Source organism: Mesoplodon bidens, assembly GCF_964165515.1.
Source record: "Mesoplodon bidens genome assembly, chromosome: 6".
NCBI classification, from domain to species: Eukaryota; Metazoa; Chordata; class Mammalia; order Artiodactyla; family Ziphiidae; genus Mesoplodon; species Mesoplodon bidens.
In genome coordinates this window covers 5397341-5410169 of record NC_138162.1, presented here as the reverse complement: position 1 = coordinate 5410169, position 12829 = coordinate 5397341, and the positions used below count along the sequence as shown (strand labels likewise).

The following is a 12829-nucleotide window of genomic DNA, read 5'->3' as shown; positions in this document are numbered from 1 at the left end:
CAGTTGAGCAGACCAGGCTCCTGGCCTCTGCAAGTGAGCATGGCCATTGCATTTTTCAATTGATGGGTGTCCCTCCACCCAAATCCAATGAATGGCATCAGAAAGATGAAGGAAGGAAACTGAGAGAACCCCCAGGTGGTATCAGACCTTGGGAGTGAAAGTTATTTCCGTTTTCTATCCAGTTCCTGAAGGTGATGAGTCTGAGTCATCTCTTGTTGCTATTAACTCTCAGGAAGTGGGATTTTAGAGAAATTAGTGTGAGCCGTGTGGCCCTAAGAGAGGGTGGGGTTTATATTAGTTTTCTGTGGATGCCGTGTAACAAATTATCACAAACGTAGTGACTTATAACACCACCTGTTGATGATCTCACAGTTGTGTGTGTCAGAAGTCCAGGCGCAGCGTGGCCCTGCTGGGTCCTCTGCTCGGGGCTCACAGGCTGAAGTCAGTGTTGGCTGGTCTGAGCTCTCATCTAAAGGCTCTGGGGAAGATCCCGCTTCTGAGTTGTTGGCAGAATTCAGTTCCTTGCAGCTGTAAGACTGAGGTCCTCGTTTGCTTTGCATGTGCCCCCGGCCCCCTTCGTCTGCAGTCCAGCAACAGCACATTGAATGCTTCTGTGCCCCCACTTCTTCCACCTCTCTCTGCTTCCTCTTGTGCTTCTTTTCTCTACCTTTAAGGGCTCTTGAGATTTTACACTGGGCCCACCTGGAAAATCCAGGCTAACCTCTCTGTTTTAAGGTCAACTGATTAGTAACCTTAATCGTGTCTGCAAAATCCCTTTGGCCATGTAATATAACCATCTAACAGAACATAACCATGGGTGTGGCACTGGGGGCAAGGGTCGTGGGGTCAAAATTCTACCTAGCACAGGGTATCTTATATATAACAGAGTATTGTTAAGAACATGGTCTTTCGAGTCGGATACATGCCGGGTTTGAATTCCAGCTTTACCACTTACCAACTTCGTGACCTTGGGCAAATTACTCAGCCTTTCTAGGCATTAACCATAAAGTCAGATAACAGGAATTTCTCACTTAGATGCTTTGAGCAGTACCTGGTACCAGGTAAGTGCTCAATAAATGTTAGCTGCAGTTTTACTGGTGGTGCTGGTGGTTATGGAGGGGCTTGCTAAGTGACCCTGCGGCACATTGACCTGCATCAAAACACTTGGGTACAGTGCTGTCCCGTAGGACCTCCTGCAGTGGTGACGGTGTTCTGGATCTGTGCTCTCCAGTACAGCAGCTCAGCTGTGGCTGTTGAGCACTTCAAAGGGGGCTGGTGTGACTTAGGATTCCAAATTTTCAGTTATTTACTTTACATTACTTTTAATCTAGCCACGCGTGGCTGGTGGCTACCAAGTGGACAGTGCAGCCTAGCAGCAGTGCTAGCTCACAGCGTTGGTTTTCACTTGCATTTATTTATGTTCCGGTTCCATTAGGACAACTAAAATCTTGCAGAGTGATGTGCCTATAGGGCAAATAAGTCAGTAAATATTAGCAATACTTTTACATAACTTGAGGAGGAGAGAGGGCTGTTTTTTGTTTGGTTTTGGTTTTTTTCCAATATACAGACAGTAACATGACTCCTGAAATTCACGGTAGAAAGTAACATGGCATATTACCCCATAGTTTATGGAAGGAAAAAAACAGGGAAGGTGAAGATTGATTTCAGTGATTTTTTTGTTTTAACCTAATTGATTCAGAAGAATGATCAGATTTATGTGGCAGTGTTTGAGACCCTCAACATTGAGGACATGATGTCTTTTCCAGTTTGCGTTAGGCCTGTTCTCAGAAGTTTATTGTTGGAAAGCAGTGGCAGCACGGGGACTGTTGACTCTGCTCTGGAAGCTTGTCTGTTGCTTTTCTGAGAAGGTGTTATTGCCTGTGAACTTCCTGCTTTCACACCAGCATGCATCCCGTCTCTCACCTCACTTTTTTTTGGTTTAACAGTCAAAATGTTCTTGTCCTACACAGCTCGGTTTTGCAAAGCCCGTTTGAGCAAAAAGTATCTTTGTTCGCATTCAGCAGCAGCTGCTTCCACTTAAAATAAGTAATAATTAAGTTGATTTATAAATTGGATATTTCTCTAGCGGCAGTGAAAATTACATAGCTTTTGGACTTGAATTGTCTTTTGGACTTGAATTGTCTAAGTTGCGTTTTGTTTTGGGCTTTGTAGCCAACCTGTCTCGGTCAGCTTTCCTGTCTCAGAGGTATTATGAAGACTTGGATGAAGTCAGCTCAACGTCATCCATTTCCCAGTCTCTGGAAGGTGAAGACACACGGGCAACCTGTAAGGATGACGACGCAGTGGTTCAGGTTCCCCGGCATGCTCCCGTGGTTCGGACGCCTTCCATCCAGCCCAGTCTTTTGCCCCAGGCGACTCCTTTTGCTAAATCTCACCTGATTCATGGTTCACCAGGTGTGATGGGAACTTCAGGTAAGTAAACAATGAGACAGGAAATGATCTTTTTTCCCTAAGAGATCTCTAACTCCTGGAGGAACTGTAACTGGGTTTTATATTATCACACCCATAAGTTATGGGTTCCAGCCCATTTCTGTTAATATTCTAGAAATTACAGGACAGATTCAAGAGGTGTGTTCCCCTTGAAAGTGGTTGGTAGGACCTGAGGAAGAGCATACCCCGCAGGGTTCACAGTTACTGCTTCACTGTGGAGCACAGCTTGTGCCTTTCACGTCCCACCTCATTTCAGCCCCTCCATTGTAGCCATGTTGTGCCTCCGAGGTCACCAGCCAGATGCTCGCTGTCTGTGTTGGCTCGCTGATGGGACCCGTATTGCGCTGTAGCACCTTCATTCAGAGCAGCAGGACTTTGTATCACAGTGACTTCTAAGAGGACGGAGCCGGGCATGAGGTACCAGAATGGAGAGATTTTGTGAGAGGAGAGCGGGACATTGCTCTGTTTTGGCACAAAAGTTACGTCTTGCTCAGTGTCAGAGGAAATGATCATGTGAAGTATTTTCACGAATAGAAGTGGGCAGGCAAATTGCCTGCAGCACCTTTGAAAGATAAGAGCGCCAGCCTGTCAGTTTGCCAGGACTCTTCTGTGTGCATGCTTCAGGATTTTTGATCTTAACATGTTCCCTGCAGCCACACGTGGAGAATTTACCATTTTAGTTCTTGTGTGTTCTTCTTCTCTGACGCACTGTCTCACTTCATTTATCTTTCTTCCTCAGTGTCTACACCTGCTAGCAAAATGATTCCCCAAGGGGCTGATAGCACAATGCTTGCAACAAAAACCGTGAAGCACGGCGCCCCTGGCCCTTCCCACCCCATCTCTGCTCCCCAGGCGGCCGCTGCGGCAGCCCTGAGACGGCAGATGGCCAGTCAGGCGCCAGGTAAGGACATCTCTGCAGGGGCTGATGGTGAGCTGTCTGAGCCCCGGGCCAGGACACAGGTGCCAGGAAACGGCGGGCTCTCCTTGCCGCCCTTCAGAAGAGAGGGCTGATGTAATAGGTCTTCACCTTCTGGGGGAGAGAGTTCTGCGAAGGCAGAGACTTAGTCGGGAACTTTCCCTTTAAGGGGCGGTATTATCTGCCACATTCAGTTAAGTGGGAGATCAGTGGGGTTTTTTGATGGAGTTGTTAATCCCTAGTTTTGAATAATGTCAGCTTTAAGCCCAAAACTAATCTTCACAGTTAGATCACCTAATAACATTAGAGTTGTCCGATGGTATCTTAAGGATCCCAGCCACCCTCTGAGGTGGGTATAAGTGTGCCCATTTTGCTTTTGAGTAATGTAAGGTTTGGAGAGGTGAAGGTCACCTGACCAATACGTAACAAAACCCAGACTCCAACCCTGTGTTCTTTGTATTGTAGTACAGCTTTTTCTCTTAAGACTGCAAATTTAAGATGGAAACTTGACAGATGAAAACTCTAAGAAGCTAATCAGCTTTTGCATTTTGTCAGTGGTTTGTGGCTATCCGTAATTTTCTACATTAAGATTTATAGGTAGTTTGCCTCGGGACCTCAGTTATCACTAGCTATCAGTTTTTATAAGCCAGTGGTCCTCAGCCAGAGGCTATTTTGCCCCGCCCATTTCCCCTCCAGCAGTTGGCAGTGTTGCTGGCATTTAGTGGGTAGAGGCCAGGAATGCTGCAAAAAAAATCCTAAATGCACAAGACAACCCCACAACAAAGAATTATCCAGCCCCAAAATGTCAATAGTGCCAAGGTTGAGAAACTCGGCTATAAATCAAATATTTTTGTTTTAGCTGAATAAAATTATTTTTTAGTTCTGTAACTGCTTAGAACACATACCAATTTAGGCTAAAATTTTAAAAGACTAAAAAGACATGATGGTTTTATTTAGACAAAAAAGAATTACCATTATATAATAATAAAAGATTTCCAGGAAAAGTTCAAATATTAAAACGCTTATTAAGCCATCTAAAATAGATATGAAAGAGCAAAAACCGGATAACTTTTTAAGGCACTTCTGAGCCATCTGAAAAAATAAGAAACCTTTGATGTTTTAAATATTGGTTGGACCAAGCAGAGTCTTAGCATTGTGCTGAACAGGCCCAAAATCAAGCTGATTGAGTTGGTTATTTATAAACTTAAAGTCTGTCAGGATTTAGGATTATCCCACTCTCAGCAGGAGGTGGTGTGATGTCTATTATCATTTTGGAAGCAAATATGTCTAAGGTGTAGGCACCTCTGAATATGAAGGATGAAATACATGCGGTCATGGGCAAGATGTCCCTGGTTACCTCTCTGGACGAGGGAGTGAAGTGAGCCGCCATGGACCCACCATCCTGCCTGGGCTGCAGCTTTCAACTTTGCCCGAAGTATAGTTGGAAGAGATCTAAGAGCTTTGCTTAGGCCTTCTTAATAGTTAATTATGAAATATCATTAAGTCTTGGGCCACAGCTTTAAATTGTAAGACACAAAAAAGGAGATACGAAAGCTGACAAGCCTAAGATAGATAAGTAGGTGTCAAGTCAATCCCTGTTGCCATTCCTTAATTCAGGCCTCTTGGCCTCATTTTTCACGTTTTATTCATCATGTCTGTCTCACTAAGGCGTGAGCTTCTTTAGACAAGGAACTGTGTTTCAGACATTTTTTTGTATTCCCAGCACCTGAGTCCGACAATAATAAGCTCATGCGAAAGAACAGTTGAAAGAATGAATGCATGATGGATGGCAGAAGCCCTTAGTCCGAACACTGCTAATCCTCTAGCTCTTTCTGCCCTTTTCCAGGGCGAGCCAACAACATGGCAGGTGTCTCAGCTCTGCTGTATAAAAGCTGGCTAGGGAATTCCTTTTTTCTAAACTAGTACATTTGATTAAATTGCATAAAGCTTCACCACATAGTTTTTATGAACGGAGTAGGCCAGGCGCTCCACTGAGCACAGTGCTGCAGAGCAACCTAAGTTTCCTGTGTATAATAAGTTTGCATTCTGCTTGAGTTTGTGTGCTAGTTTATACCTGGCTAGAATTTTTGATCCTTTACTGCAATTAATGTGCCTTTCTCTTCTCTATTTAAATAGCTGTCAGTACTTTGACTGAATCAACTTTGAAGAATGTCCCTCAAGTGGTAAATGTGCAGGAATTGAAGAATAGTCCTGCAGCCCCCTCTGCAGCGATGGGGTATGTTACTACTTTTCAGTGTGTTTAACTTAAGCCCGTGAATTATTCTGTAATAGTGGTGAACTGCCTGCAGGGAGCAGCATTGCCATTGTCAGAGTGTGACTATTTTTCCTGCAGAACTTTAGGTTATAAGAGGGGTGGAGTGGACAGCTAATCTTGGGTACACAGCTGGGTTTTCAGGAGATTGTCGTCTTCAACTGGCAGTAACAGTTGCCTCATAAACCTTCAAAGTCTTGGTGATATATACTCAGTATGCTGTTTGTCATGTGTAAGTCAACGTATGATACACATTACGGTTACTAAGTCAGGTAAGGTGTACGGTTTGATTTTTGATTTTTTTTTTGTTTTTTAATACTCTTGAGGCTCCTGAGTTGGCACTTCGACTCTAATGCAGACTGTTGATTCTGAAAACCCAGTGATGATCTTGAGATTGACGGTCTCTCCTCCCTTCCTTCCTGTCTCCAGGCGTTCCTGTTCTTTCAGGTTTCTCATACCTTTTGTATGAAAAAACAATCTTTTAAAAGGCACCAGCTCTGTTTGGAGACTTCTAGCTTGTCTTCATGCCATATCTGAGGGCCGGATCATTGCTGCCAGAGCTGACTTTTCTTAAGTCTGAATCTGTGTTTAGAATTCAAGGCATTGACTCCGTGTCACTGTTCTAGGCAGCACGGTTCATAGAATATGCTTGTGCCCTATTGCTCTGTGTATTTTGTAGCCAGGAGCTCTTCAGTGTGGCTGAAGAGGGAAGACTTGAGGGCCGTTTCCTCAGTCTGAATGTAAGGATCGTGAGGACCAGTGTCATTCAGGCACTTAGAGTCTGGTGCCCATTACTAGTCCAGCAGTGAGAAGAACAGCCACAGAGCCTGTGTTTTTTCCAGTTTACATTAGCTCTCTCCTACTCCCCTGCCCCCAGGTCTGCTCACTGTTCTGTTTTGGCTTTATCGAGTGGCCCTGCTGCACTAGTCCACTGGCCTCTTCTTTCCACATTGGTCCATTTATCAACACTGCCAGGAATTTCTTAGTTATCTCAGGGCCATACTAACAGCCAAAAACAAGCCTACTCGCTTTCCTATCTTGTAGTGACCTTGAAGCTTTGGTATGCTGTTTAGACCAAGATGGCATTTGTGGTCGTTGTGAACTTCTCAAGGGAAAGAACTATGCATTAGAGTTTGGGAGTTATAGCCAGATTCCTAGTGTAGGGTAGGCAAAGAAAAGCCACTGCAAGGCAGAATATTACATAAGACAGGAAAATCTAGCTTAATGGTAAAAGAAATATGGTCTGGTATTTCTGAGATATTTTAGCTGTTAACCATGTGTGAGAAGCACCTATTGGTGATTTCCTTTATCTTATCTCAGGCTTTGTTTCCCTCCAAGGTTCATCTGAGCTAATCATTGTTAAGGGCTTTGTTAAAGGAGCAATGCTGAGTTTGCCCTTTTTTCTGACTAAGAAAAATAGACACAAGAGTTAAAAAGGGGGATTCCCTAGTGGCGCAGTGGTTGAGAGTCCGCCTGCCAATGCAGGGGACACGGGTTCATGCCCCGGTCCGGGAAGATCCCACATGCCACGGAGCGGCTGGGCCCGTGAGCCATGGCTGCTGAGCCTGCACGTCTGGAGTCTGTGCTCCGTAACGGGAGAGGCCACAACAGTGAGAGGCCCGTGTACCACCAAAAAAAAAAAAAAGTTAAAAAGGAATCGAAGAAACTCTCTTCCTTTCCCCACAGAGTATGGACTCTGGTGCACTTATTTAACTTGTAAGCCCAGAGTGGTGCCTGGAATGCAGTTCCTTTTTAATAACCACTTGTTGAATAATAGGTGAATCTAAGCATAATTGACAAGTGGAAATTGGTATTTACCACCTCCCTCAATAAGAAAGCTTGAGAGGGAATTACATTCATTATAAAATTACTTTCAGATTCTCTTAAGCAGTAGTTTGGTAAGTGTATTTTAAATATTTAATTTTGCATTTAACTTTTTCTGAGTAATGTCTTAAAGAGATTTATTATAAGATGAGCTTACACATTTCTTGCAAATCAAAACTACAGTGAGATATCACCTCACACGGTCAGAATGGCCATCATCAAAAAATCTACAAACAATAAATGCTGGAGAGGGTGTGCAGAAAGGGAAACTCTCCTACACTGTGGGTGGGAATGTAAATTGGTTACGGCCACTATGGAGAACAGTATGGAGGCTCCTTAAAAACTAAAAACAGAACTACCATATGACCCAGCAATCCCACTACTGGGCATATACCCGGAGAAAACCATAATTCCAAAAGATACATGCATCCCAGTGTTGACTGAAGCACTATTTACAATAGCCAAGACATGGAAGCAACCTAAATGTCCATCGACAGAGGAATGGATAAAGAAGATGTGGTACATACATACAGTGGGATATTACTCAGCCATAAAAAAGAACAAAATAATGCCATTTGTAGCAACGTGGGTGGACCTAGAGATTGTCATACTGAGTGAAGTAAGTCAGACACAGAAAGGCAAATATCATATGATATCACTTATATGTGGAATCTTAAAAAAAGGGGGTACAAATGAACTTAACAAGACAGAAGTAGAGTCATGGAGGTAGAAAACAAACTTATGGTTACCAAGGGATAAGGGGGGGAGCGATAAATTGGGAGACTAGGACTGACATATACACACTACTATATATAAAACAGATAACTAATAAGAACCTGCTGTCTAGCACAGGGAACTCTACTCAATACTCTGGAATGGCCTATATGGGAAAAGAATCTAAAAAAAAAAGAGGAGTGGATGTATGTGTATGTATAACCGATTCACTTCGCTCTACACCTGAAACTAACACAACATTGTAAATCAACTGTACTCCAATAAAAATTTTAAAACAAAAGCAAACAAACAAAAAAGATGAGCTTACACATTTCTGCCGTTGGTATATCTTATGTTCATTGGCCTCATCCCTTATATTCATCTCCTGTTTTCAGGAAGAGGGTTTATCTGGAGCAAACCCATGGCTATCTAGACTCCTCTCCAGTGCTCAGTCACGTGATTCAGTGGGTTCTTAAGGGGTGTCTGCCATGAACATGATAACACCTTGGGTATTTGGGATCCAGTAGTGAGTAAGACATACCAGGTCCCCGCTTTCCTGGCACTTAGATCTTAGCAAGAAGACAGCCACTAGACCACCCATTACATCGACAGTTCTCTAACTGCAGTATAATGAGTTGGATGAAGGAGACGTACAAGGTGCTAAGAAGGCACACAGTGAGGCCATCTGGTTGAATCTGGGGCTGATGAGGAGGCTGGGAAGGAAAAGGTGTTTTAGCTGAAAGTTGAGCAGTGACCAGAAGCTGCCAGGCAGAGTGGAGAGAAGATTGTTACAAACAGAGGGTGCAGGATGTGTAAACGCCCAGACCTGGGAAAGGACAGAGCATGTTTGAGGTGAAGGTGAACGAAGGCCAGTATGTCTAGAGACCTGGCAGGAAATGGAGGATGAAGAAAGCAGGGCCGAATGAGGTTAGAAATACGGTGGGATTTTTGGTTGGTTGGGTTTTTTTCCAAAGCACACCGGATAGATCATTCCTTTCAGGAATTTTGGCGTTCATTTATTCATTCTTTCTACAAATACTTTATGAGCATTTCCTATATGCCACACACTGTTCTAGGTGCCAGGGATAAAGCAGTTAACAAAACAGATTCCCCCAAACCCCCAAACCCTGCCCTTGTCACAGAGAGACAAAGGGTACATAAAATATATAGTATTTTAGGTGGCGATAGGTATGATGGAGAAAATTAAAGCAGAGAAGGGGTTTAGGGACTGTTGTGTGGACATGGGTTGCAATTTTAAATAGGAACAAGGAAGGTGCTATTCATACATGGCTAATGACTAAAATATCTCAGAAATATCAGACCATATTTCTTTCACCATTAAACTGGATTCTCCCGTCTTATGTAATATTTTGCCTTGCAGTGTCTTTTGACACTTAACATTTGAATAAAGACCAAAGACCAGAGAGCAGGTCGCATGAATATCCTAAGGAAGAAAGCCCCAAGCACCAGGCCTGTAGTGAGAGCATATCTGGCAGGTTCAGGAAGGAGCCAGACAGCCACTGGTGGCTGGAGGGAGAGGGATAGCGGGGCCGGGGCCCGGGATACAGGTCTCGTAACATCTAATAAGCCTCGGTCAGGACCTGGCTGACCAATGGATGTTGAGCAAACTGATCTGATTTATGTTTCCTTTATTAAAAGTAATTTTAGCAATTTTTTAAAATATTGGGGCATAATTAACACAGTAAAATTCACCTTTTTTTGGTGTAAAAGTCCATGAGGTTTGATAAATGCAGATAGTTCTCTTGACCTATGGTTTTAGCAGGAAGCTTCTGGTTCTTATATTGAGAATAGATGAAAAGGGCTGGAGTGAGGAATGGTAGAAACAGGGAGAACAGTTAGGAAGCTTTATTTTTTTTTAATTGTAAAATATATGTATAACAAAATTTATTAATTTAACCATTATAAGTGTATAGTGACATTAAGTACATTTACAGTGTTGTGTAACCTTCACCACTATCTGTTTCCAGAACTTTTTCATTATCTCATTCAGAAACTGTAGCCATTAAATAGTAACTCTTTACTCGCCCTTCCCTCTAGTGTCTGGTAGCCTTTATTCTACTTTCTGTCTCTAAGAATTTGTCTGTTCTAGGTACATCATATAAGTAGAATCATACAGTATTTGTCCTTTTGTGTCTGGCTTATTTCGCTCAAATTTTCCAGATTTATCCATGTTGTAGCGCATGTCAGAATTTCATTCTTTTTATGGCTGAATAATATTCCATTGTATGCGTATGTCCTATTTTACTTATCCATTCATCTGTAAGTTGACACTTCGGTGTTTCCCCTCTTCTTTTTTTTTTTTTTTTTGCGGTACTAGGCCTCTCACTATTGTGGCCTCTCCCGTTGCGGAGCACAGGCTCCGGACGCGCAGGCTCAGCGGCCATGGCTCACGGGCCCAGCCGCTCCGCGGCATGTGGGATCCTCCCAGACCAGGGCACGAACCCGTGTCCCCTGCATCGGCAGGCGGACTCTCAACCACTGTGCCACCAGGGAAGCCCTCCCCTCTTCTTGTACAAGTGTCTGTTGGAGTCCTTGCTTTCAGTTATTTGGGGTAATGTTTTAGGAGTGGAATTGCTAGATCATACGGTAATTCTGCATTTAGCTTTTTGAGCTAAATGTAGTTCAAACTGTTTTCCAAAGCAGCTGCACCATTTTAGATTCCCAGTAGCAACGTATGAGGTTCCAATTTCCCCACATCCTCACTAGTATTTGTTATCGTCCAACTTTTTGATTATAGCTATCCTAATGGGTGTTACATGGTATCTCCTTGTGGTTTTGATATGCATTTCCCTTATGACTAATGAATGATAATTGGGAGTCTATTCATATGCTTATTGGCCATTTGTATCTTCTTTAAAGACATGTCTATTTAGATCCTTTGCCTGTTTTTTAATTGGGTTATTTATCTTAATTGTTGAGGTGTCATATTCTTTATGTAATCTACATTCAAGTCCCTTATCAGATACATGATTTGTGAATATGTTTTCCCATTCTTTGAATAGTTTTCACTTTCTTGATAGTGTCCTTTGGAACAACAAAATTTTTAATTTTGACGAAATTCAGTTTATTTTTTTCTTTTGTTGCTTGTGCTATAGGTGTCTTACATATAGGTATGTGTTTAAGAAACCATTGCTTAATCCAAGATCATAAAGATTTACTCCTGTGTTTTCTTCTAAGTTTGAGCTCTCACATTTAGGTCTTTGATCTGTTTTGAGTTAATTTTTGTAAATAGTGTGACTCTGTGGTCCAACATCTTTATTTTGCATGTGGATATTCAGTTGTCCCAGCACCATTTGCAGAAAAGACTTTTTTTTCCCCCTTTGAATTGTCTTGGTGCCCTTGTCAGATTGATCGGTTTTCTAATGTTAAACCAATTGTTGGTAATGATGTATTGTCCTTTTTTTATATATGGTTGGATTCAATTTGCTAAAATTTTGTTAAGAATTTTTTCATGTCTTAATGAGCCATATTGGTCTGTAGATTTTGGTTTTTTGTAATATCATTGTTTCATTCTGGTATCAGAGTAATGCTGGCCTTACAGAATGAGTTGGGGAGTGTTCCTTCCTTTTCAGTTTTCTGGAAGAGTTTATGTAGATTTGTTATTATTTCATCCTTAAGTGTTTGGTAGAATTCACCACTGAAGCCATTTTGGCTTGGAAATTTCAGTTTCTTTAGTAGATATAGGACTATTCAGCTTATCCACTTCTTGAGTGAACTTTGGTAGTTTGTGCCTTCCAAGAAATTTGTTCATTTCATTTGAGTTATCGAATTTATTGGCATGACGTTTTTTGTAATAGTCACTGATAATCATCCTTTTAATGTGGATAGAATTCATAATGATTTCACTTCCCTCTTTCCTGTTAGTGGTGATTTGTGTCTTTTTTTACCTCATCAGTCTAGCTAGAGGTTTATCAATTTTATTGATCTCAAAGAAACCAGCTTTTGGTTTCATTGATTTTTTTCCTATTACTTTTTTACTTGGCCTTTATTATTTCATTTTCCTACTTACTTTGGGTTTTATTTACTCTTTTTTCTAGTTTCTTAAGGTAGAAGCTAATGTCATTGATTTGAGACTGTTCTTTTCTAATACAGGCATTTTAGTGCTATAAATTTCCCTCTACGAATTGCTTTGGCTACATCCCACAGATTTTTTTTTTTTTTTTCCCGGTATGCGGGCCTCTCACTGTTGTGGCCTCTTCCGTTGCGGAGCACAGGCTCCAGATGCGCAGGCTCAGCAGCCATGGCTCACGGGCCCAGCTGCTCCGTGGCATGTGGGATCTTCCCGGACCGGGGCACGAACCCGTGTCCCCTGCACCGGCAGGTGGACTCTCAACCACTGTGCCACCAGGGAAGCCCGAAAATTTAGTTTTTTAAAGTAAAATTTGGGGGGAGTTCCCTGGTGCTCTAGTGGCTAGGATTCCTCATTTTGACTGCCGTGGCCTGGTTCAATCCCTGGTCAGGGAACTGAGATACCGCAAGCTGCACAGTGTGGGCAAATAAACTTAATTGTTAACATTTTTCCATGTCATTATAAATTCTTAACAATCCTGTTTTCATATTTAATATAGGTCTTTTTTAAAGCTCTAATACAGTTCCAACTTGCATTATTTAAGTTACTTGACACCTAGACA

General features: G+C 42.3%; 1 protein-coding gene across 2 annotated transcripts in view; it reads left to right on the top strand.

Moving 5' to 3' along the window:
• Positions 1-12829, top strand: part of NUP214 (nucleoporin 214) — a 95940-nt gene that overhangs the window by 40051 nt on the left and 43060 nt on the right. For both annotated transcript variants that reach the window (XM_081238067.1, XM_081238066.1), the window contains exons 22-24: positions 2173-2433; positions 3191-3352; positions 5504-5603. In XM_081238067.1, coding sequence (XP_081094193.1) covers positions 2173-2433; positions 3191-3352; positions 5504-5603 — 523 coding nt within the window. The remainder of the gene's footprint in view (positions 1-2172; positions 2434-3190; positions 3353-5503; positions 5604-12829) is intronic.